This window comes from Salmo salar, chromosome 20 (genome assembly GCF_965601325.2).
Source record: "Salmo salar chromosome 20, fSalSal1, whole genome shotgun sequence".
In the NCBI taxonomy this organism is placed as follows: domain Eukaryota; kingdom Metazoa; phylum Chordata; class Actinopteri; order Salmoniformes; family Salmonidae; genus Salmo; species Salmo salar.
Window position 1 is genome coordinate 9,579,677 of NC_138310.1, and position 26,045 is coordinate 9,605,721.

At 40.7% G+C, this 26,045-nt stretch overlaps 2 protein-coding genes across 2 annotated transcripts; both read right to left on the reverse strand.

Moving 5' to 3' along the window:
* Positions 1-2,568: 2,568 nt before the first annotated feature.
* LOC106580272 (immunoglobulin lambda-1 light chain) lies at positions 2,569-12,105 on the reverse strand. Its single transcript, XM_082966192.1, has 4 exons — positions 11,563-12,105; positions 10,747-11,052; positions 10,321-10,380; positions 2,569-3,429 (listed from the first exon to the last, which is right to left on the reverse strand). The coding sequence occupies exons 1-4, from the start codon at positions 11,723-11,725 to the stop codon at positions 3,293-3,295; spliced, it is 666 nt and encodes a 221-aa protein (XP_082822318.1). The 5' UTR covers positions 11,726-12,105; the 3' UTR covers positions 2,569-3,292.
* Positions 12,106-21,164: 9,059 nt separating this feature from the next.
* On the reverse strand, positions 21,165-21,636 carry iigp1 (Interferon-inducible GTPase 1; the record flags this gene model as incomplete). The annotated part of the gene is given in 1 exon segment (NM_001141483.2): positions 21,165-21,636. A coding segment is annotated over 1 exon segment (70 nt), but the record flags the coding sequence as incomplete, so codon positions are not given.
* Positions 21,637-26,045: the final 4,409 nt, after the last annotated feature.

The following is a 26,045-nucleotide window of genomic DNA, read 5'->3' on the forward strand; positions in this document are numbered from 1 at the left end:
TCTAGAATGTCATTGTATGCTGTAACGTTAAGATTTCCCTTCACTGGAACTAAGCGGCCTAGCCTGAACCATGAAAAACAGCCCCAGACCATTATTTCTCCTCCACCAAACTTTCCAGTTGGCACTATACAGATAGCTTTCTCCTGACATCCGCCAAACCCAGATTTGTCCGTCGGACTGAAGCGTGATTCATCACTCCAGAGAACACTTTTCCACTGCTGAGTGTAGCAGTGGCGGCAAGCTTTACACCACTCCAGCCGATGGTTGGCATTGTGCATGGTGATCTTAGGCTTGTGTGCAGCTGCTCAGTCATGGAAACCCATTTCATAAAGCTCCAGAAGAACAGAGGCAGTTTGGAACTCGATAGTGAGTGTTGCAACCGAGGACATACGATTTTGACTTGCTACATGCTTCAGCACTCAGCGGTCCCGTTCTGTGAGCTTGTGTGGCCTACCACTTCGCGGCTGAGCCATTGTTTCTCTTAGATGTTTCCACTTCACAATGACAGCACTTACAGTTGACCGGGGTAGCTCTAGCAGGGCAGAAATTTTACGAATTGACTTCTTGGAAAGGTGGTATCCTATGACGGTGCCACTTTGAAAGTCACTGAGCTCTTCAGTAAGACCATTATACTGCCAATGTTTGTCTATGGAGATTAGATGGATGTGTGTTCGATTTTATACACCTGTCAGCAATGGGTGTGGCTGAAATAGCCGAATCCACTAATTTGAAGGGGTGTCCACACACTTTTGTATATAGAGTGCATGTATGAAGTTAGTTTCTATGTGCACTGAGTATACAAAACATTGAGAACAACTGCTCTTTCCATGACATATACTGACCAGGTGAATCCAGGTGAAAGCTATGATCCCTTATTGGTGTCACCTTTTAAATCTACCTTAATCAGTGTAGATGAAGGGGAGAAGACAGTTAAAGAATTTCTAAACTTTGAGACAATTGAGACATGGATTCTGTATGTGTGCCATTCAGAGGGTGAATGGGCAAGACAAAAGATTTAAGTGCCTTTGAAGAGGGTATGGTGGGTAGGTGCCAGGCCCACCGGTTTGTGTCAAGAACTGCAACGCTGCTGGGTTTTCCATGCTCAACAGTTTCCCGTGTGTATCAAGCATTGTCCACCACCCAAAGGACATCCAACCAACTTGGCAGAACTGTGGGAAGCAGTGTTGTTTAGGTGTAGTTTCGATTGGCCATCATCAGCTGCCGAGGCTGACTGGTGGTAAGTTAGGGGTGGGGTTACATCCTCTTCAAAGTACTTATAAGACAAATTCAAAACAAAATGTTTTAAACCCACAATATAGTTGTTCTGAACCTTGAATAGCTGGGCCACAGTGATTTGTTTTGTCAACCTCAGTAGACATTTGAATACAAAATCATTTGTTTAGGTACTTTTTATTCTGTGGCTGCATGAAATAGCAAACATAACATGAATTCAGTGATGACATTACTTTACATCTTTGTCACTCATTCATGAAACAGTAACATTCCGTCATTTTGAACAATGATTTATATAAAAACTAGATGGCTAACCTGTTATATAAATCATGGCTAACCTGTTAGCCATCTAGTGTTTATATAAATCATTGACGGAATGTGTCTTGAGAAAGTTGAGAACAGTGGCTTGATGTGACCAAGTGATGGAGGAGGTGCAACCCATGATTTGTTCTGTGCTCAAAACTCCTGTCTATGCTTAAAGGGGCGATCTGCAGTTTCTACATACATTTTTTAAATTAAAACATTAACCCATTGATTCTTAAAGAATATAAATTAGAAACACCTCATGAGCTTAGTTCAACTGTTTTGAAGCCAACGTGCCTCCATTTTGGTACTCCTCCACCGTTGTAATTTTTTTGGGGGGAAGCTAAATATATATGCATTTACTAATGTCTAAATTTGTTTTTACGACGTGTATTATATTACAGACACCTTAAAGCATACTTTAAATAATATTCTGTGAGCTAAACATTAAAAAAAATATACACATAAAAACATTTTCCTGAAAGTAAAATGTTTCGCCTCTCATTGGCCTCTCATTGGCCAATACGTAGCATCAGCAATCCAGGGTTTATATACACGACCGTTAAAAAGTTTGGGGTCACTTAGAAATGTTCTTGTTTTTGAAAGAAAATCACATTTCTTGTCCATTAAAATAACATCAAATTGATCAGAAATACAGTGTAGACATTGTTAATGTTGTAAATGACTATTGTAGCTGGAAACAGATTTGTTGTGGAATATCTACATAGGCATACAGAGGCACATTATCAGCAACCATCACTCACTCCTGTGTTCCAATGGCACGTTGTGTTAGCGAATCCGCGTTTATCATTTTAAAAGGCTAATTGATCATTAGATAACCCCTTTGCAATTATTTTACCACGGCTGAAAACTGTTGTACTGATTAAAGAAGCAATAAAACTGGCCTTATTTAGAAAATAAAATAAATAAATAAAAAAGCTGCCTTTTCCAGCTACAATAGTCATTTACAACATTAACAATGTCTACACTGTATTTCTGATCAATGTGATGTTATTTTAATGGACAAAAAAATAGCTATTCTTTCAAAAACAAGGACATTTCTAAGTGACCCCAAACTTTTCAACGGTGGTGTATATCATTGATATTGACGCCAACAACTTTAGTGGTGCCCAGTCATTCTTAGCATCCATTTTTGGTCTAAATTAAACTATAGAGTCTGGGAAACATGATGATATTGCTACACAGGGCAAATATTAAGTAGGAAACAATTTTGTCAGCATTATTATGCTAGCAATACTAATGTTAGCTAGGTAACAGTCGGTGCTCTCCCCTCACGTTTAGATAGCTAGTAAACGTTATACTACAGCTAAAGTAAATCTGGCGACATTACAATGATGACAAAAGGTTTTCCTACTAATTATTTGTCTACTTGAGTAATATCACAGTTTCCCAGTCATTATAATGCACTTTAGACAAAATATTAATCAGCGCCAATTGAGAATGCATTGAGTAGAACGGCCACCAGTCCTCAAGAGAAAGCTCTGAAAAATATTGTGACGAAACATGCAACCCATTAATATTTTTTACCTTTAAAATAACAGTAACTTTTATAGACGTTTTCAATTGAGTTTGGAATACGAAAACTTCTCATAGATATCAATAATAGTACTTTTTTTTCTCACTGTGAGGAATTGGAAGAGGAAAATGGAAACCAAAATGTCCTCCTAGTCCCCAGAGCTCTTTCAGAACTCTTCATAATGAAGAGATGACATATGGCGTGTCAGGTAGCTTTTCTTCAGGTAGGGGGGCTATTTCCCATGTTCCTGTGGTGCAGCAGGAGAGAGAGCCCACAGCAGTACAACATACTCTTCGCTATCATCACTGTGTAAACCAGAGAGGCCAGACGCAGACTGCACATGGACTGGAAGGTTGCTGAGGAAGAGGGAGAAGACTGATGTGTTAATTTCAATCTAGTGCCTTCAGATAGTATTGACACCCCTTGACTTATTCCACATGTTGTTGTATTACAGCCTGAATTCAAATAAAATATTTGTTTTCTCACCCATCTACACACAATACCCCATAATTAAAAAGTGAAAGCATGATTTTAGAAAATGTAGCTAATTTATTTAAAATGAAATTAACAAATATCTCTAATACAAAAATACAATTTTATTTGTCACAAGCTTCATAAAAAAAAAGTAGACTAACAGTGAAATGCTTACTTATGGGCCCTTCCCAACAATGCAGAGAGAAAAAAATGTAAATTACTGAAACATTAAAACACAAGGAATAAATACACAAGTAAAGATAACTTGGCTATTTACCAGTACTGAGTCGATGTGCAGGGGTACGAGGTAATAGAGGTAGATATGTACAGTGCATTCGGAAAGTATTCAGTCAGACCCCTTTACTTTTTCCACATTTTGTTACATTACAGCCTTATTCTATTTTTTTTTTTTTAAATCACATCAATCTACATACAATACCCCATAATGACAAAGCAAAAACTGGTTTCTATACATTTTTGCAAATGTATTAAAAATACAATTTGAAATATCACATTTACATAGTATTCAGACCCTTTAGTCAGTACTTTGTTGAAGCACCTTTGGCAGTGATTACAGCCTCAAGTCTTCTTGGGTATGACACTACAAGCTTGGCACACCTGTATTTGGGGAGTTTCTCCTATTTTTCTCTACAGATCCTCTCAAGCTCTGTCAGGTTGGATGGGGAGCATCGCTGCACAGCTATTTTCAGGTCTCTCCAGAGATGTTAGATCGGGTTCAAGTCCGGGCGCTGGTTGGGCCACTCAAGGACATTCCTGCGTTGTCTTGGTTGTGTGCTTAGGGTTGTGGTCCTGTTGGAAGGTGAACCTTTGACCCAGTCTGAGGTCTTGTGCAGGTTTTCATCAAGGATCTCTCTGTACTTTGCTCCATTCATCTTTCCCTCAATCCTGACAAATCTCCCAGTCCCTGCCGCTGAAAAACATCCCCACAGCATGATGCTGCCACCACCATGCTTCACTGTAGGGATGGTGCCAGGTTCCCTCCAGATTTGACACTTGGCATTCAGGCCAAAGATTTCAATCTTTTTTTAATCAGACCATAGAATCTTGTTTCTCATGGTCAGAGTCCTTTAGGTGCTTTTTGGCAAACTCCAAGCGAGCTGTCATGTGCCTTTTACTGAGGAGTGGCTTCCGTCTGGCCACTCTACCATAAAAGCCTGATTGTTGGAGTGCTGCACAGATGATTGTCCTTCTGGAAGGTTCTCCCATTTGCACAGAGGAACTCTGGAGCTCTGTCAGAGTGACCATCGGGTTCTTGGTTACCCCCCTGACCAAGGTCCCTTTCTCCCCTGATTGCTCAGTTTGGCCAGGCAAGTCTTGGTGGTTACAAACTCCTTCCATTTAAGAATGATGGAGGCGACTGTGTTCTTGGGGACCTTCAATGCTGCTGACATTTTTTGGTACTCTTCCCCAGATCTGTGCCTCGACACGATCCTGTCTCTGAGCTCTAAGGACAATTCCTTCGACCTCATAGCTTGATTTTTTCTCTGACATGCACTGTCAACTGTGGGACCTTATATATACAGGTGTGTGCCTTTCCAAATCATGTCAAATCAATTGAATTTAAAACAGGTGGACTGATGAGTCAAAATATTTTGTGCAAAAAGGGTCAATGCAGATAGTCCGGGTAGCTATTTGTTATCGATTTAATTAACTATTTAGCAGTCTTATGGCTTGGGGGTAGAAGCTGTTCAGGGTCTTGTTGGTTCCAGACTTGGTGCATCGGTACCGCTTGCTGTGTGGTAGCAGAGAGAACAGTCTATGACTTAGGTGACTTTAACAATTTTTAGGGCCTTCCTCTGACACTGCCTGGTATAGAGGCCCTGGACACCCCCTCTTGCACCTTGCGGTCGGATGCCAAGAAATTGCCATACCAAGTGGTGATGCAGCCAGTCAAGATGCTCTCAATGGTGCAGCTGTAGAACTTCATGAGGATCTGAGAGTCCATGCCAAATATTTTCAGCCTCCTGAGGGGGAAGACACATTGTTGTGCCCTCTTCATGACTGTGTTGGTGTGTGAGGACCATGAAAATTCTTTAGTGATGTGGATCCGAGGAACTTGAATCTCTCGACCTGCTCCACTAGTGCCCTGTCGATGTGGACAGGGGCATGCTCAGCCTTCCATTTCCTGTAGTCAGCGATGAGCTCCTTTGTCTTACTGACATTGACGGAGAGGTTATTATCCTGGCAGTGTCTCTGACCTCCACCCTGTAGGCTGTCTCATTGTTGTCGGTGATCAGGCCTACCACCGTCGTGTTATCAGCAAACTTATTGATGGTGTGGGAGTCATGCCTGGCCACGCAGTCGTGGGTGAACAGGGAGTAGAGGAAGGGACTAAGCATGCACCCTTGAGGAGCCCCCGTGTTGAGAGTCAGCGTGGCGGATGTGTTGTTGACTACCTCACCACCTGGGGGCGGCCCATCAGGAAGTCCAGGATCCAGTTGCAGAGGGGGGTGTTTAATCCCAGGGTCCTTAGTTTAGTGATTCGCTTGGAGAGCACAAAGGTGTTGAACGCTGAGCTGTAGTTAATGAACAGCACTCACATCAAGGTGTTCCTTTTATCCAGGTGGGAAAGGGCATTGTGGATCTGTTGGGGCAGTGTGCAAATTGGAGTGGGTCCAGGGTGTCTAGGATGATGGTTTTGATTTAAGCTATTACCAGCCTTTCAAAGTATTTCATGACTACAGATGTGAGTGCTACGGGGCGATAGTCATTCAAACAGGTTACCTTGGAATTCTTGGGAGCAGGGTCTGCTTGAAACATGTAGGTTTTACAGACTGTGTCAGGGAGAGATTAAAAATGTCAGTGAAGACATTTGCCAGCTGGTCAGCGCATGCTCTGACCTCTGGTCCAATTCACACACTTATCAAGAGAACATCCCTGCTCATCCCTACTGCCTCTGATCTGGCGGACTCACTAAACACAAATGTTTTGTTTGTCAATTTTGTTGGAGTGTTGGAGTGTGCCCCTGGCTATCCGCCAATAAAAAAAACAAAAAAAGTGTGCTGTCTGGTTTGCTTAATATAAGGAATTTTAAATTATGAATACTTATACTATTACTTTCAATACTTAAGTACATTTTAGCAATTCCATTTACTTTTGATACTTAAGTATATTTAAAACCAAATACTTTTAGACTTTTACTCAAGTAGTATTTTACTGGGTGACTTTCACTTTAACTTGAGTCATTTTCTATTAAGGGATCTTTACTTTTACTTTTTAATAGAATGACTATTTAGTACTTTTTCCACCACCGTTAAAGTGGCATTAATAAAGTGACTCGTCATCCATTTGTTAAAGTGGCCAATGATTTCAAGTCTGTATGTAGGCAGCAGCCTCTCTGTATTAGTGATGGCTGTTTAACAGTCTGATGGCCTTGAGATGCAACTTTTAGAGGAGGAACCACTGTCATACTGCGGCACACCTTGCGGGCTGCTGCAGCATTCTCTGGCACGTTATCTATTTGTCAGCCATTTTTTCTGTTAATGCAAGTTATTGCTAGTTTGACCACCAGAGGGCATCTTTGAAAAGCATTTGATAGTCTTCCGTATTAAAACCTTTTTGTAATAACATAGGATATGGGATTGATTTTAAGAAATTTGGCTTAATTAATTTGATTAATATTATTGTGTTTCTATTCAGAGAAAAACTAAAAACGAAACCCTCAGGGTTTCCGTTAGGATGGAATGGAAAATATGGAAGGAGTAGGCTGTCCTTGCAAATAAGAATTTGACTTGCCTAGTTAAATTAAGGTTACAGTACACTAAGAGCATAACATTTCTGCACCCTAATTTTATAATTCTTGTCTAACCAATACCAAAACAGAAATTAAGTGAAAATAAAAATCTCATTAATTTATCAAGACCAGTCCCCATGCCTGCCTCAGAGCAATGTGAAACGGTGCTAAAATAGTTGTAGGCTTTTGCTTCTAACTTCAATATGCTCTTTAAATAAATAAGACCTACACCATTTTTAACAGCACATTACTCAACACTAGTGAGACTCGTTTTGCCTATGGTAAGCCTACAGTATATCTAAAAATATATATATTTCAATGACTCTCCGCCAATAATTACATTTAGAGGATTGGAGGACTCTAAATTAATATCTAAGGGGCATTTTCCGTTAGGATCTGTGAGAATATCTAAGGGGCTTTTATATACTTCTAAATGAATTAATAATATTAAAAAGTAACAATATTTTGGAGATTTCGTTTTCATTTAACCTAGAGTGAGCGAGAAAAAGGCAATTCTTGAACATGGGGTGATTTGTTGAACATCTCACTAATTTGTAAATAAAGCCAGTTTGTTAGTTAGGTTTCTCCAGAAATAAATAATTCTAACTTGATTATTTAGCAGACATCACTTGCTTATTAAATTCATAAAGATGATGAACGATCGACAAAGGCAATCTGTAATCTGCTGGCATTACGGCACGACATCAACATCGCTCTAATTACAGTCAGAAGACAGTTGAAGAAACTTGCGTGGACTTATGGAAAGGCTCGGTAAGCAATGTTTTATATAAAAAATATTATCAGAACATTAACTATGTGTGTTCGCTTGTTTTGTACTGTTCTGTAGTTTCGACCCAATGATTTGTCTGACAAACAAAGACCTTCGTGTCCTGCAGGCCCAGATCAAAGCTGGCGAGACATTCAATAATGTCATCTTCACAGACGAATCAACCGTGGCCCTTGAGCAATTTGCTCAAAAAGGAAGAAGATCAAGCAAGCCGAGTCCTAAGTATCTGCTCAAACTCCATGTGTGGGGGGCAATTTCTCGCCAGGGACCAGGCCCATATTTGATTTTTGATGGTAAGTTTGGCTATTTACAAAGCAAAAGGTACATCAAATATTATAGCCTACACCTCACAGACTGTTACGTGTTCCACAATAATTCACTCTTGCCTCCTTTTTCAGGTATCATGGCTCAAGATTTCATTGAGGAAGAAATCATCAAGAGATATGCTGGACCCTATGTCAGATAGGTGTTTCTGGATACACATAGTTTCTTTCAAGGTAAAATTATAGCAATATTGTGTTACGTTTAGGCCTATGTACATGTACATTTCTATTAGTGTACCTAATGTTGGCTGTTAGGCAAAATATTTTTTTTTCTCCAAATGCAGACAATTACTCAAAACACACTGCCGCCCGGGTCAGCATTGCAAATGAGGGCATAAACTGGGTAAAGACACCAGCAGAGTAACTAGACCTTTATGTAGTCAAATAAAGGTTAAATAAAAATAAATAAATAAAAGACCTACAACACCTTCGGTTTTGGGGAGAGAAATTGACGATACAACAATGGAAGAAATACATGGATCATCTCAGCAAGATTTTACCTGTGGTCGTGGAGCTGGGTGGAAGTGTGACTAAAATGTAGTTAATATAAACATCCGCATTTGAATGTCTTTTTTCTCGTTATATTATTTTATTAACGAAAGCATAAAGATGTTGATGAAGAAATACTGTACTGCTGTTTTGAGTTAGAAATGTAACACTTTAGAGTACTTAAGCATCGAATACATTGCAAATTGAGGGATTTTCACAACAGTAGCGGGGTTATAAAAAGTCTATTGTCCTGCTAATAGGAACCATTTGCATGATGGGCTACACCTGCTACAGTTGTGATGGCTTCACTATTATTCTACAATGTAGAAAATAGTAAAAATATAGAAAATCCTGGAATGAGTAGGTGTGTCCAAACTTTTGACTGGTACTTCTATTCCATGAAAAATGAAAAACCCTATGGATTTCTGTTAGGATGGAATTGAAAATATGGCGCTGTATAACTTGACGGTCAGCAGTACAGTACTGGGCTTTTTAGCTAAAGAATCTCTGTGTCGTGAGGACCGGAGACTGGGGTTCAAATCTCTGACGGGGATGAAGGGGGGGGGGTTTCACACCTAGCTCGGCTATTAGACAATTCTTTAGTAAAGGTTGAATAGTCTATTGTTCAGCTAAAAGCCCATCCTGCTACGCTTGTGAAAAACTAATAATAATACTTTTCCCCCTTTCCACATGTTAAAGATACATGGAAAATCGTCAAAAAATGTGTAGAAGTTTGTTTTAAAGTGTATGTCCTATATCTGAGAGATATAAGAAAGATCAGGAAAATATATATATATATTATTTTACACAAAAATGTTGGACACTAAACCACTTCCATATATACTTCCATATATATTTTTTTAACTAGTACCGGGCTACCTAAAGACAAGTCTTGTGAGGTTTGCGAACGTCCTGGAGCAAAACTTGTTCATGAGAAACTCACCTTTCCATAGAGGGGTCATATTAGTGTGTAGCCCAAACGTTTTCGTGAGAAGACCGATTTTCAGGATGTCTCATGGTCTGACAAACACAGCTGTAGTTCGTCCATTGGCAGGTGTGGCAGATTGAGATGCAGCACATGCCAGAAAAATGAATATCTTTAGTTTAAACAGATGTATTTTGATGGGGATTTCCACGGGGAGCGGTCATTGACTGTAGGGGGTTGCTATTTTGGCACATTTTGATCTTGCCTTGAATAACGCAATTGCTGTGACCAGGACTGCCAAGTGAGCTGCGTCATATACGCCTAAAACAACATTTCAGGACTGTGGTCGGGTGCAGGGCCAGTTATTGTGGGAACGGGTGGGAGTCAGACAAGAAGTCAGAGGGAGCAATATGAAAAGCTTCAGGAGCAGGGTATAGAAACTAGTCGCCCGCAGACCTCAAGTTCAAAGTTCATAAAATGATAAATGAATCTCACCATAGGGTGGTGCCATCGCATTGGTAGATGGAGAGCAAACATCTTGCTCTGATGAAAAACCTACAAGTAACAAAGAACATGTATTTGTGAGAAATAAGTAATTGATTGACAATGTGAGGGTTACATGAAGAGTTGGGGTCAATTCGAATACAATCAGAATTCTAGATTTTTTTCAAAGTACCCAACCCTGGTTAGATGGTTTAATTCAACCAAATATTATTGTATATCCAATCACAACATCTTTAATTATTTCTGGAGGATAATTTCTTTATCACAGGTAGTTCACTAACGTCTCAATTCAATGTTTCAATTACACTGTTTTTAAATTATCTGGAAAATTACTAACACATTGCCATGTGAACTAGTAATAAACAAATAAGAAGGAAAATACCACTCAAATTGTGGAACATTTCAAACTTTGGCTACCTTTTGGTGTGTCAGCTTCTTCAGGGCCCGCTTCATGCTCCACCGAACAGATGTATTTGGCATCTGCCTTTCCTTGATACATGATGATCATACTGGTCGTCTGTCCTTCCTCCCTCTGCTCCAGCTGTTCCATCTCTGCTTTGGGCACCTCCACGGTTCGGCCGTTTTCATCCTCCATCTTCCATGAGATCTTGACTAAGTCTGGAAACATGTCTCTAGCCAGACATAGCAGGGTGGTCTTCCCATTCAGCTCAGGTTTGAACGCCAGGTACATGGTCACTTTGGGTTTCCTGAGCTGGTTCTCATCTGATTTTTATGTGAAACAATCAAAACTCACGTTACAAGAATAAAAAAGTTAACACCTTTGTGTGTTAAAGGAAACACTTTGTACTTTCCAATCTATTGTAGTACTAAAATATCAACACACACACAAGGATACATAACATGGGCACAAAAAAAGCCATCAGAAACGAGTATTCAACAATGCCATGGTATAAAATAGAATAGTGTATTATATATCTAACAGCTCAGAAAGGTTCTTAACCCCCATCGCCAGGAGGTACGCCTGATCCAGAGCTCTACCACTTGACCAGTCTCCGGCCCCACGCAATTCGTTTTAAACTTCTCTAATATAAAGTGTTTGCACAACGTAGCATTTATTTATTTCTAGGAAAATAAAGTTATTTTGTCCTATTCTAAGCCATTGCATTTGTGTGTAACAGAACATGTATGCGTCATCTAAAATTGTTTCATTTTATTCGTTAAATATAGTCAAATAAACAAATATAATATACTGTATCAAGTAGAGATCCTTACCAGTGATGATGAGTTTTGAGCCGGATCCAAACCGCAAAATCTCCTGTGTCCCAGATCCAGAATCACACTCCAAGTAAATCCTAGACAAAAACGTATAATCTTTTTGTTCATTTAGATCTAGAGAACTAAAAGTTAAATCCCTTCTCAAAACCACAAACAGCATGTCAGTAGTGGAAAAACCTATGATAGGTTTTTCCACTACTGACACAATTGCAATTTTTCTGCTTTCAGTTTATCTGTATTTTACATGGTTATAGTCAATATACACCATACAGTAGTAATACATTATATACAATATTTAGATAATATATAATACTATCGTTATATTCAAAAGGTATTCCAATAAACTATTTGTGAGTCAAAAATATATTCCTCTGTGTGATTTCTCACTGATTTCATTGGACCTCCCATGAAGCATCAGAGAATGTGGTTAGATAGGGGAGAAATAAAGATGAGAGTTAAAACATCATCACCTGGGTTTGGTGTGGTTTCTAACAGCTTCTCAAACCTCTGCTTATGTCACATCCTGTGGTGGAGCTACGGTTTCTCATTGAGAAGGACAGGATAACTGTAAGGTAGTTTTCTGCACAGGGAGTGAACTGCAGTTGTCACTGTGGTTATCAAAGCTAGCACAGTAGTAAGTGGCTACATGATCTGTCTTTAGGGTAGGGATTGTCAGTGTGAATGTGTCAGAACTTTCTGCCTTTTCTGCTTGGTAATCCTCAAAAGCAGGATCCTTGGTTGATTTTCCACCACCTTTATGCATGAACAGGATCCACTTCAGAGCTTCTCCGTCTCTTTGCTGATACCAGTAAATGTTACCAGTGTTGAGGCCTGTAGCTTTGCATTCAATAACACCGGATTTTCCCGAGGGTTTGGTCACTGTTAACTGCTCCTGCTGCAGATTCACAGCTTCTGCTGCTGCTATAGAAAAGAGAAGATAGATGGTGTGAGTAAAGTGGATATACTGAATCTTTCAACTGAGTATTTAACATCTACTGCACCAGACACTTAAAATACAAATGATACACTTACCGACTAAAAGGATAAAGGTAAGACACAATGGATGCATGGTTGTGCTGAGATATGCTGGCCTGTTATGTGGCAATTGTGAGATGCTGTGCTTGACTAGTAAAGCTTTATAAGGAAGTGACTCTAAGAGCAGTGAACCAAACTCAAGAAGGGACTCCTAAAAAAACACTGCATTTCTCCCGGTGGGCAGTGGTACACATCACAGTGGGCGTGGAATAAAATGGGCACACCAGGCAACAACTGTGTCCAAGCTTGTGATCCAGGCCCAATTTGATTAATGTACACTAACTTTGTGTCAACTTTACTTGCTAACCATCAGCAATAGTTGAATGAAAAATAAAATGAACATGCAATGGTACCTGAACATAACTTTCAATTTGGTCAACTTACATGAAATGGTACTTGCTGTACACCTATAATTAAATTATTCAGCATTGTTGGGTTATTACGACTCATTAAAAACAGGGAGCACGTTATTTTCTTCACAAAATGAGTATAGTAACGGATATGGAGAATACGATTATGATATTGTTTTTTATTGTCTGTGATTTTTTTTTAAAGCATTTATCTTTCTAATGTCACTCAAACAGTGCGAAGTGCTGTGCACTCTGAATAAATCCACTGGCAAGTTCTGCTGTCTGTAAAGAAATGGGCGGGCTGTAGGTTGATCCTGCTGCTACAATTGGATAGAGCGAAGCTGTTCTCTGTTTACTTGCTCTTTGTCACTTGATAATTTCACCTGTCACTTCTCCTTGCATGTTTTGCTCAGATCATTTAGATGTGCTACTGCCTGCAAGCAAGCTATCAATGAGCTTAACAAAGATGAGAGTTCTGACAGTGACAGCAAACTCATCTGCCCGCTGCAAGTTTTGAGAACACACAGACACACAGCTCCTGATCTGCAGCTTCCTTGATTTATATAAGTGTGCAGGTAGACGATTAGGTGTTGCCAAGCTCTATTTAGGCATTTTAAAAAACGTTTGTTTTTCAGATTACGAGTATCATCCGATCCGACTATCTGTCATTTTAAGGATACGATTACGGATATGAGTATTCACAGAAGCTATATTTACAACTGCAATAAAAACCACCACCGGCATAGAAAAAAACTATTTAGGCCCACATTAATTATGAGAGTATGTTAACCATTATGATCTAGCATAAAGTCGGTTTGTAGCCAATATTTCAACAGACAGCTAAAACTAACCTACCTAGCTAGTTAAAGTTGCACCAACAAAATAGGATTGCAGTCCTACCTTTGTACCAACGATTAAAGGGATACTGCAAGATTATTTTTATGTCTCTATTTTTGTATCTCTCTGTGCAGTATGAAGGAAGTTAGAGGTAGTTTTGTGAGCAAATGCTAACTAAGTTAGCACAATGACGGAAGTCTACAGGTATGCTAGCGTATGCTACCTTACCTGTAGACACCCAGTAACTGCGCTAACGCTAATTAGCATTGGCTCGTGAAACTACCTCAAACTTCCTTCATACTACACGTAGTGATATAAAAATGGTAACCACAAGTTCATCTGACTCTTGGTAAGTAGAAAAATGTTGGAATTGCCATAATCTCACAGTATCCCTTTAATCCACAAGAAAGTGTGTCCTGGTCATCTTCAAACAAAATGTTTTAAGCAATGGATATCCAAGGTTGGGTCAGGCTCAATTCGAATTGAAGGCAGTCAATTTAGAAAGTGATTTGACGTTAAAGGTAGACTCGGCATTATGTCTAAGATGCAGAAAGTAAACAGCATAATGTGTCAATATCCACAACTAAGAGCTTTGAAGCGCAAGGCTCAACTTCTCCACTATTTTGATGCTCGGGCTACCATGCTGTAACAGCATGAAGCGAACTTGTGCACGTGCACAGATACTGTCTGACTGTAAGAGATAAGTCTTGTATCTCACTCATCTCAATATCTACGGTACTCCATGTGGCAGCGCCATTTTGCTGAGTCTAACTTTAAAGTTCTGAAATTAAAAAACGTTTTAAAATAAGTAGCTTCAGTTTATTATGAAGTCATTGAAAATAAATGAATTTATTAAATTGTAATTTCTGATTATATCCTGAATTGACTGCATCTACTTTGAATTGACAACAACCCTGATATACACAAAGAATGACTCTAGCTAGCTAAGTCTGTGAATTTGCTAGGCGAACAGGACAATCTTCGACTACCAAAAATGTAAAACTAAAGTACATTTTCATATTTATGCTAGCTACCATATAGTGATTAGACTGTTTTGATATGTTTGACGGGCTATTGGGCGCTCTATGGCGCCGCAATAATTGTCTTAGGTGTAAGAAGAATTTGGGGATAAGATCAGATGTGAGGCATGTCCCAAATGTATCTAGTATCAGCAAAACACCTACTTGAAACAACCAATCAGCTACTCAAAATTACCATAAAACTTATATTCTCTTATAATGGCCGAGCATCACAAATAAATGGAACATGCGTAGTACAACATGCTGTTGTTGGCATGTTAGCAAGCCTGTAAGCAACCATTTTTGTTTGCCAATTGAATGAGCGACCAATGTTTTTGTCTAGCAAAGACAGAAATAGAATTATCAACCTTATTTTTGTCCAGACTATATCCTCTGTTGGAAGGATATATGGTGGTTTTAATATGTTGTTAAGTGTTTTATAAAAGCAATAAGGCACACCCAACAAGGCACGGGGTTTGTGGTATATGGCAAATATACCACGGCTAAGGGCCGAATCCAGGCACTCCACTACACAGCTGATGCCTGCTGGACTATTCACTAACGCGGTACCTCTTTTTGTTTATCTGTCAGCCCCAGCCTCAAACTCAGGTCCTGTGCGTACCTAACTGACAGTCTCTGCCCATTCATTGCCATTTATCCGTTGCTGTCTTAGGTCTCCCGATCAACACCCGTGATTGCTTTATGCCTCTCTCTAATGTCAATATGCCTAGTCTACTGCTGTCTCGTTTAGTACTTTCATTTCACTGTAGAGCCCCCAGTCCCACTCAACATGCCTTAGATTGCTCTTTTGTCGTCCCCCCCCCCCCACCACACACACATGCGGAGACCTCACCTGTCTTAACTGGTGCCTCCAGAGATACAATCTCTCTCATCGTCACTCAACGCCTAGGTTTACCTCCACTGTACACACATCCTACCATACCCTTGTCTGTACATTATGCCCTGAATCTACTCTACCACGCCCAGAAATCTGCTCCTTTTATTCTCTGTTCCCAGCACACTAGACGACCTGTTCTTATAGCCTTTAAACATTTATGTACATATAAGTGTCTTATATCAGCTGAAAGCTTAAATTCTTCTTAACCTAACTGCACTGTCCGATTTACAGTAGCTATTACAGCGAAAACATGCTATGCAATTGTTTGAGGACGGCACCCCACAGCAAAATATTTTTCCACTGGCACAGGTTTCATACATTCACAAATAAGGATGAAATATTCACTTACTATAAAAAAATCTTCCTCTGATTTGTCATCCAAAGGGTCCCAGCTATAACATGTAGTGTCGTTTTGTTAGATAAAATCCTTCTTTATATCCCAAAAAGTCTGTTTAGTTGGCGCCATTGATTTGAGTAATCCACTCGCTCAACATGCAGAGAAAGGAATCCAAAAATCTACCTCTAAACTTTATTTCAACAAGTCAAAATACATTTCTATTTACTCCTCAGATACATTCAAATGTAATTAAACTATAATATTTATTTCGAAAGAAGTATGTTCAATAGGAAAGAGATTTTAGCAGGTGCGTAATGTCCTCATGACGCGAGCAAACACAAATTTACAAGACTGTGTCCCAATACTAAAACTTATATTTCTTATTCATTTTTGAAGTTACAAGCCTGAAACCTTGAACATAGACTGCTGATACCCTGTGGAAGCCATAGGAATTGCAGCCAGAGAGCTAACTTTCAATATGACCTTATGTTGTGCATTTTTAAAAGGATGGTCTCTCTCAAAAAAAATGTTGGTTGTTTTTCTTTGGATTTTCTCCTACCATATCTATTGTGTTATATTTTCTACATTATTTTAATACTGCTACAAACTTCAAAGTGTTTTATTTCCAATGGTACCAGTTATATGCATATCCTGGCTTCAGGGCCTGAGCTACAGGCAGTTTACTTTGGGCATGTCATTCAGACAGGAAGTGGAGAAAAAAGGGGCCTAGCCCTAAGAAGTTCAGAAGCCTCCTCCCTAAGTTTGTTTTATTCACTGATCCAGCCCACTCAGCCAACCCTGATGTCCTAACCGTGTCTGAATCCTGGCTTAGGAAGGCCAACAAATTCTGAAATTTCCATCCCCAACTACATCATTTTCCGTCAAGATAGAACTGCCAAAGGGGGCGGAGTTGCAATCTACTGCAGAGATTGCCTGCAGAGTTCTGTCATACTTTCCAGGTCTGTTCCCAAACAGTTCGAGCTTCTACTTTTAAAAATCCACCTTTCCAGAAATAGGTCTCTCACTGTTGCCGCTTGTTATAGACCCCCCTCAGCCCACAGCTGTACACTGGACACCATATGTGAATTGATTGCCCCCATCTATCTTCAGAGTTCGTACGGTTAGGTGACATAAACTGGGATATGCTTAACAGCCCAGCCGACGTACAATCTAAGCTAGATGCCCTCAATCAGACACAAATTATCAAGGAACCTACCAGGTACAACCCTAAATCTGTAAACATGGGCACCCTCATAGATATCATCCTGACCAACTTGCCCTCTAAATACACCTCTGCTGTCTTCAACCAGGATCTCAGCGATCACTGCCTCATTGCCTGTGTCCGTAATGGGTCTGCGGTCAAATGACCACCCCTCATCACTGTCAAACGCTCCGTAAAACACTTCAGCGAGCAGGCCTTTCTAATCGACCTGGCCCGGGTATCCTGGAAGGATATTGACCTCATCCCGTCAGAGAGGATGCCTGGTTGTTCTTTAAAAGTGCTTTCCTCACCATCTTTAATAAGCATGCCCCATTCAAAAAATGTAGAACTAAGAACAGATAAAGCCCTTGGTTCACTCCAGACTTGACTGCGCTTGACCAGCACAAAAACATCCTGTGGCGTTCTGCATTAGCATCAAATAGGCCCCGCAATATGCAACTTTTCATGAAAGTCAGGAACCAATATACACAGACAGTTAGGAAAGCAAAGGCTAGCTTTTTCAAACAGAAATTTGCATCCTGTAGCACTAATTCCAAAAAGTTTTGTAAAGACCATGGAGAATAAGAGCACCTCCTCACTGCTGCCCACTGCACTGAGGCTAGGAAACACTTTCACCACCGATAAATCTACGATAATCGAGAATTTCAATAAGCATTTTTCTACGGCTGGCCATGCTAACTAACTACTGTAACATCAGTTTTGATACAGGATGTGTCTTGTAGTTAAACACTTTGGGAATCCCAGTAGGCACAGTAGTAGGTGGTTGAGTGATTGGTCTTTATTTCAGGAATCTTCAGAGTGTACGTACTGGAGCCCACTTTCTCTGCTGTAACTTCCTCAAAGTCAGGGTCACTCATCCATTTTGGAGTCTCATCTCCTGTGTTCTCTCATCAGCAGTCACCATGCACAGCATCCTCCTCAAAGTCTCTCCCTCTTTGTGAAGGTACCAGTGGAGATAACTGCTGCAGAGGACTGTCACAAGCCATTCGATGAGAGATGTTTTGGTGTCAGTTTGACACCGTACAGAATGTGCGATGAACAAAGAAAGTAACATCATTATCAACAAGGCCAATACATAACAGATATATTTTCCATCGTCAGTATTCAGGATTATGGACGGGATTCAATCTGATTAAACTTTGTCGGCTTTGTACATTGGAAAGGCAACGTTCCTGCATTCGTGAAGACAATCACAGTAAACACGACATATGTCGGAAATTATCTTTAAAGGATTCATAAGTGACAGTGTGATCGGATTGAATCCTGGTCTCTCTCTGCCTGTGTTTCCCCAGGCACCTAGTAAATACAGGAAAATAATATACAAAAACTAAATGAACTCAAATACTGAATTCAAGTCATTCTTGACTGTGTCTTCTCTCATGGAACCTTTGGATCAGACATATTTTCAATAGTGCACTAAAATAAATCAAAAGTGGAATTCCACCAAGTGAATAAGCTAACCCACAAAACTTACTTAATCTTTCCCCTTTTTGTGGGTACAGATGAGCTAGAGACGTTTAATCTAAATCTACTTGTTTACACAATCTGCTGTTTGTCCTCAGTGCACTATGTATTGTATGCACTGTTATGCAAGTGGGAGTCACCTCCAGAGCTGTACAATTTTGGGAGACGCATGGAGTTAGGCACGAATCTTCTGTACAGCCAACGTTGACTGCAATTGCATCATAATCTCTGGGGCCGCATGGACCATTCGCGCCGTGGATGCCAGATCGACCACAAATTGGGTTTTTATCCTGGCCTCACTTCAAGACCCTGATAAAGAAAATGTGTGGGAAGTATCGGTAAAATGTATTAATCGTCAATTCAACTGAACATTATAGAACACAAACAAGGATAAATAGTAATTAGTATTTTAAATTGTGTTTCAATTTAAATAAATAAAAAACTAAACGTAATGTATTCAGTTGACACAATGCTATAAATAGAAGGCTCTAGCTGGTGGGTATAACGCCAGCTAATGTGTAAGGCCCTTAATTGACAATGTATCACTGATCTGGGTGAGTGAATGTCAAGTTCACTCTTTATAGCTTACACATTTTCAAATACATAAGAATAGTGATCGTCATTTAGGAAGGATGCATTGCTAAAGTATTGTGTGTGGAACACTATGATTAAACTTGATGTCCCAGTTTGTCAGTGGGATATGGTGATGGTTTGCATTTCTCTCTCCTGACCATCTTATGACAATAATTGAAAAATAATGTGTCAGATAGGTTTAGGATATGTCTATCAGTCATGTCAGAAAAGTCATGAAATAGCCAGACTTTGATGCAAATGATGTGTCAGGAAAGTCTAAAGTATATACTGTACATACAAAAGGACTGTTACTGTAAGGACCTTGCACCCTCTTGTGGCACAGACATGCATTTATCTTTGAGAGGCCTTGAATGGGGGAAAAAAATCTCAATCGAAGCATCCTTTCAAATAGAACACCCAATTAATCCCAAATAATGACGAGCTACACAAATCCACCCGAAACCACAAATTCCTTTAATTTACAGTGTTAAATAACACTCATATGTGAGAACAATATTTTTTATGAACACGTTTCATTTTGGCATTATAATAAGGTTGGTAGCAACATGAAAAATTGTTGTGGAAATCCATTGCATCTCAAGACAACGACAAAATCCACAATGCAATGCTCTCTCTGTGGACTGGCTGGCTGGCTAGCTTGTAAATGTAGCTACACACAATAATACCAAAGACAATATCAGCATGTAAATTAGGAGTCTACAATCTCACCATGTTCAACCTGCAGATCGATGTGCTTCACAGAGTGGAGTCTGACATTCACAACGGCAGACATACTTTTGAGGAGATGGGAAACGTTGTCCATAGTCCGTCAATTGGCCGCACGGTGCATTTTGGGCGATTCTGCGAGTGCCCTACTTCAAGAAGTGAATTGGAGTCTATAAGTGTAGGCTGCTGAGAGGAGGACGGCTCATAATAATGTCTGGAAAGGAGCTAATGGAATGGCATCAAACAAATGGAATCATGTGTTTGTGTTTAATACAATGACACTCCAGGCATTACCACGAGCCTGTCCTCTCCAATTAAGGTGCCACCAACCTTCTGTGCAGTCTAAAACACAACATTAGCACACATTTTTTCAACAAGAAGTACAATATTACAAATCTTTTCCGAGATGTGAGAAAATGTATTATCTGTAATATCGTACAGCTTTTGATTTGTGACATTATGTTCTTCAGAGGGAAATACGCACGTAGATATACGTTGACTTTGATTAGGGATTGCATGATGATTAGCTTAGCAACCGCGTGACGCAGCATGACAACGTGAATACGATTTGGTCGACAGTCTGCTGGGTGACCAGTGATACGTTCTTTCATTCATTGGAGTCGTTAAAAAAATATATTCTTAAGGTAGGAATATCGCAAAAATATATTTAATGGTTCATTCGAGAGAAGACAAACTCCCAAGTTATGACATCGTCAAGTATTGATATCTAACATGTATGATAGACGTTTTCGCAATCTAAAAGTCGTATTCCTATTAAATTCCATAGTAGTGAGAACAACTTTATTACAACGCTACGTCGTACATGCTGGATTTCTGCGTGCTTGAATGCCAATAACTCAGATACACATGAACACATGAAGTGACCCAGGGAATTAATAGAACATCACTCAGAGATGCACAAAAACAATATTACATTCAAAAATAGGTGAACCTTTCCTTGAAGCCTTGTTCACAGTGCAGGCCTTAATGCGCAAATCTGTTTTGTTTTTAAAATATGTTTTTGGAAAACTTACTGTCCAAACAGCAAGTCGGATTTGTGTGTGTTCAGACAGCAGTCATTTGCTGACTTGGCTACACTGGTTGTCATAGTAACGACGGGTGTGTGAGCAGTGGTGTTGAACATTGAACATTTATTTTTGATCACTGTAAAGAGAAAGTCATAACAATGAAATCACACTTACAAATTGCCTTCACTAAATGTACAGAATACATCATAATAATTTATATTTAATTGACTGGTGTAAATAAGTAACCCCAAAAGCAGTAAATGTCACTCTGCATTTGTTTCATTACGCAAAATATAAAAAACAGATGTCAGATCAACCCTTTTGCATGTATTTTTAGTGAGTGGTAAAATATTTTAATAACTGACTGACCATCGGTCTACTCAGTGACAGGTATCTCAAGTGCTACGCCCATCACTCTTTCTACATCCTGACTCAGGTTGTTAAGTGTGGAGGTCAGTAGGTAGTAGTGAAGACATTCCCACAGTGCCAAGCATTGGGACACGTTGTCTCACTTAGCATACCGTGCACTTTGAGCTCCGACAGCATCTTTCCGGTGGTGGAGTGTACCCTCTCATAAAGCACCTACAGGGTGTGGGAGAAAGGTTTACAGTAGGAGAAGTGAATATGATAATCTAGTCAAATCTACCTTTGGAGAGACAAACGCCTTCAATGTTATTTATTAATATGTAGGGTTTAAGTTAGTGTGGTTTACTTAGAAAAGTAAATAGATAATAAAACCAACCTGAAAAGATTGAAGGGTAATAATATTATTACAGTGGAGTGACATCATCCAGTAAGTGTAACTATTGTTCATTGAGTGGGACGTTATAGAACGAGAGATGTTTTTGTAGTTGATAAGGTTGTCAGTGCCGCTAACTGCTGTAAGGAATCTGCATCCAGGCCGAAGCGCCGCTGGTATGATGTCAGAGAATTCATCAACAACTACATTATACACATGGCTCAACCTTAGATTGCAGAGAAATGTCCTAGAAAACCCGTACCAACAACCTCTTATCTACCGTATGAGCACCATCTATTATAGGAGCTGGTTTTCAACACAATGTGAATCTGTGGTCAGTTAAATGGTTGTAACAGAAACTGCATTCAGTCAGGCACATGAGCAATTTATTTTTGTAAAGCTCATGTTGTAAAACCCTCTATTTAGAGTCTACAGAACAATAATATGTCATGTGCATTACTTAACCTTGTGTTTTATTTAGAGTTTACATCTACTGATTCAGAGGGGTTGGGCTAAATGCGGAAGACACATTTCAGTTGTACAACTGACGAGGTATTCCTTTCATTACCATCTTCTGCCTTGAATGACCAACACTAAAACTGTTAACCAGCTAAATACTGCCATCTGGCGGTCTGCTCATGAACTGCAATATTGCACTAGTTAGCGTGGGAAAGTAAAGAGTGACGTTTTAGATAAAGATTCACGCGATTCAGAAGAGAACACATAGGAAACTGGTAAATAATTTGTTCTCATGTAGAACATATGTACTGAATGAGTAATGTTGGGTAAAACCACAAATTATATATAGACAATTAACACTGGTTCATTCTTGATAAAATAATTTATATGTTTGAGGTTTTGACTAAAGTATTCCACTCTGAAACCATATAACTTTGTGAAATGTATTACAATTATAAGTATTATTAATGTGTTAAAAACTATAATCCAATACTGTGTGTGAGTAGACTGTTTAAGACTAAGACACTGTTACTATTTCAAAATGAACAGGGCATAGTTGATAAGACGACCTTGTGAAAGGAACAGGAAAATGGGCCTCCCTAAGTTAGGGAGGGGAACAACTGCCCGAGAACGGCTTGGCTGGCAGAAGATTAGGAGACAGGTTGCAAAGTGTGATAAAGAATGTATGTGTACTGTGGAAAAATACAGCCGCCTAAAGCGGGGTGGAGTTCTCTACTGATGTGAGTTCAGGGGGGGGGGGGGGGGGGGGGGGGGTGTGTGTGTGTGTGTGTGTGTGTGTGTGTGTGTGTGTGTGTGTGTGTGTGTGTGTGTGTGTGTGTGTGTGTGTACATATAAAAAGACTGTGTCCTCATTTTTAAGCAGAGCTCTCGTGAATAAACGTTCTGACCATTGTAGGCTGGGTCTCCGTCTGCTTCATTCAACCAGAATCTTACACACTCTGGGGGGGCAGACTGAGTAGTTTAATTGAAGTTTGGTTTAAGAACATTGATAACTTAATTCCCGTAACAATTCTAAACTAGGATTATTTTCAAATCCACTTTCTAGAGGGAGTAATGTTCAAATTTCAGCAATTGTTTCAAAGCACATCCAATTTGGTTCTCAAAAGGCTAGGATTAGATTATACTGAAGTTAAATTGTAAAAGCAGGTGTATTTTCTGTGAAAATAAATTTTCAGAGTAATTTACTATGAGTAAAAAGCTGTAGATCCCAATATGAATTTCCCATCTAATGCAGTAAGGTTTTATTGTGCAAACCTATATTGAAACTATTGTGACCTTACTTTTCCATTGATCAATTACATTTCAACATTTATTTTCAAGCTGCATAATTTAATTATCTACTTATCAGCATTTCCTTGTTTGAAGACAGTGTTCAAGAAAGAACGCAAACACAGATATGGATTGCAATTCAATCTAGAACATTATCTCACTCATTGGCCATCAGTGCCTTCATCAGAACATTGTGTGCATCATCAGCCAGCTCATTCAGACACTTCGTCAACATGTAGTAGGTTGTACCAAAGGAAATCCCTGCTGCAGCAAAGCTGCCGACAATAGGAATGTTACTGAACAGGTACTCAATCACTGTTAGTCCTGCTAGAACTGCACTTTGAAGCAACTTGACAACCACATCTTTGTTTATTTCTTTGTTCAGAGGTGACTTGAGGACTGCTTTCAGCTCCTCCACCGGCACATTCGTTCTGTTTACATTTACATTTAAGTCATTTAGCAGACGCTCTTATCCAGAGCGACTTACAAATTGGTGCATTCACCTTATAATATCCAGTGGAACAACCACTTTACAATAGTGCATCTAAATCTTTTAAGGGGGGGGGGGTTAGAAGGATTACTTTATCCTATCCCAGGTATTCCTTGAAGAGGTGGGGTTTCAGGTGTCTCCGGAAGGTGGTGATTGACTCCGCTGTCCTGGCGTCGTGAGGGAGCTTGTTCCACCATTGGGGTGCCAGAGCAGCGAACAGTTTTGACTGGGCTGAGCGGGAACTGTGCTTCCTCAGAGGTAGGGAGGCGAGCAGGCCAGAGGTGGATGAACAGAGTGCCCTTGTTTGGGTGTAGGGCCTGATCAGAGCCTGAAGGTACGGAGGTGCCGTTCCCCTCACAGCTCCGTAGGCAAGCACCATGGTCTTGTAGCGGATGTGAGCTTCGACTGGAAGCCAGTGGAGAGAGCGCAGGAGCGGGGTGACGTGAGAGAACTTGGGAAGGTTGAACACCAGACGGGCTGCCGCGTTCTGGATGAGTTGTAGGGGTTTAATGGCACAGGCAGGGAGCCCAGCCAACAGCGAGTTGCAATAATCCAGACGGGAGATGACAAGTGCCTGGATTAGGACCTGCGCCGCTTCCTGTGTGAGGCAGGGTCGTACTCTGCGAATGTTGTAGAGCATGAACCTACAGGATCGGGTCACCGCCTTGATGTTGGTGGAGAACGACAGGGTGTTGTCCAGGGTCACGCCAAGGCTCTTAGCACTCTGGGAGGAGGACACAAGGGAGTTTTCAACCGTGATGGCGAGATCATGGAACGGGCAGTCCTTCCCCGGGAGGAAGAGCAGCTCCGTCTTGCCGAGGTTCAGCTTGAGGTGGTGATCCGTCATCCACACTGATATGTCTGCCAGACATGCAGAGATGCGATTCGCCACCTGGTTGTCAGAAGGGGGAAAGGAGAAGATTAATTGTGTGTCATCTGCATAGCAATGATATGAGAGACCATGTGAGGATATGACAGAGCCAAGTGACTTGGTGTATAGCGAGAATAGGAGTGGGCCAAGAACAGAGCCCTGGGGGACACCAGTGGTGAGAGCACGTGGTGCGGAGACAGATTCTCGCCACGCCACCTGGTAGGAGCGACCTGTCAGGTAGGACGCAATCCAAGCGTGGGCGGCGCCGGAGATGCCCAGCTCGGAGAGGGTGGAGAGGAGGATCTGATGGTTCACGGTATCAAAGGCAGCAGATAGGTCTAGAAGGATGAGAGCAGAGGAGAGAGAGTTAGCTTTAGCAGTGCGGAGATCCTCCGTGACACAGAGAAGAGCAGTCTCAGTTGAATGCCCAGTCTTGAAACCTGACTGATTAGGATCAAGAAGGTCATTCTGAGAGAGATAGCAAGAGAGCTGGCCAAGGACGGCGCGTTCAAGAGTTTTGGAGAGAAAGGAAAGAAGGGATACTGGTCTGTAGTTGTTGACATCGGAGGGATCGAGTGTAGGTTTTTTCAGAAGGGGTGCAACTCTCGCTCTCTTGAAGACGGAAGTGACGTAGCCAGCGGTCAAGGATGAGTTGATGAGCGAGGTGAGGTAGGGGAGAAGGTCTCCGGAAATGGTCTGGAGAAGAGAGGAGGGGATAGGGTCAAGTGGGCAGGTTGTTGGGCGGCCGGCCGTCACAAGACGCGAGATTTCATCTGGAGAGAGAGGGGAGAAAGAGGTCAAAGCACAGGGTAGGGCAGTGTGAGCAGGACCAGCAGTGTCGTTTGACTTAGCAAACGAGGATCGGATGTCGTCAACCTTCTTTTCAAAATGGTTGACGAAGTCATCCGCCGAGAGGGAGGAGGGGGGGGAGGGGGAGGAGGATTCAGGAGGGAGGAGAAGGTAGCAAAGAGCTTCCTAGGGTTAGAGGCAGATGCTTGGAGTTTAGAGTGGTAGAAAGTGGCTTTAGCAGCAGAGACAGAAGAGGAAAATGTAGAGAGGAGGGAGTGAAAGGATGCCAGGTCCGCAGGGAGGCGAGTTTTCCTCCATTTCCGCTCGGCTGCCCGGAGCCCTGTTCTGTGAGCT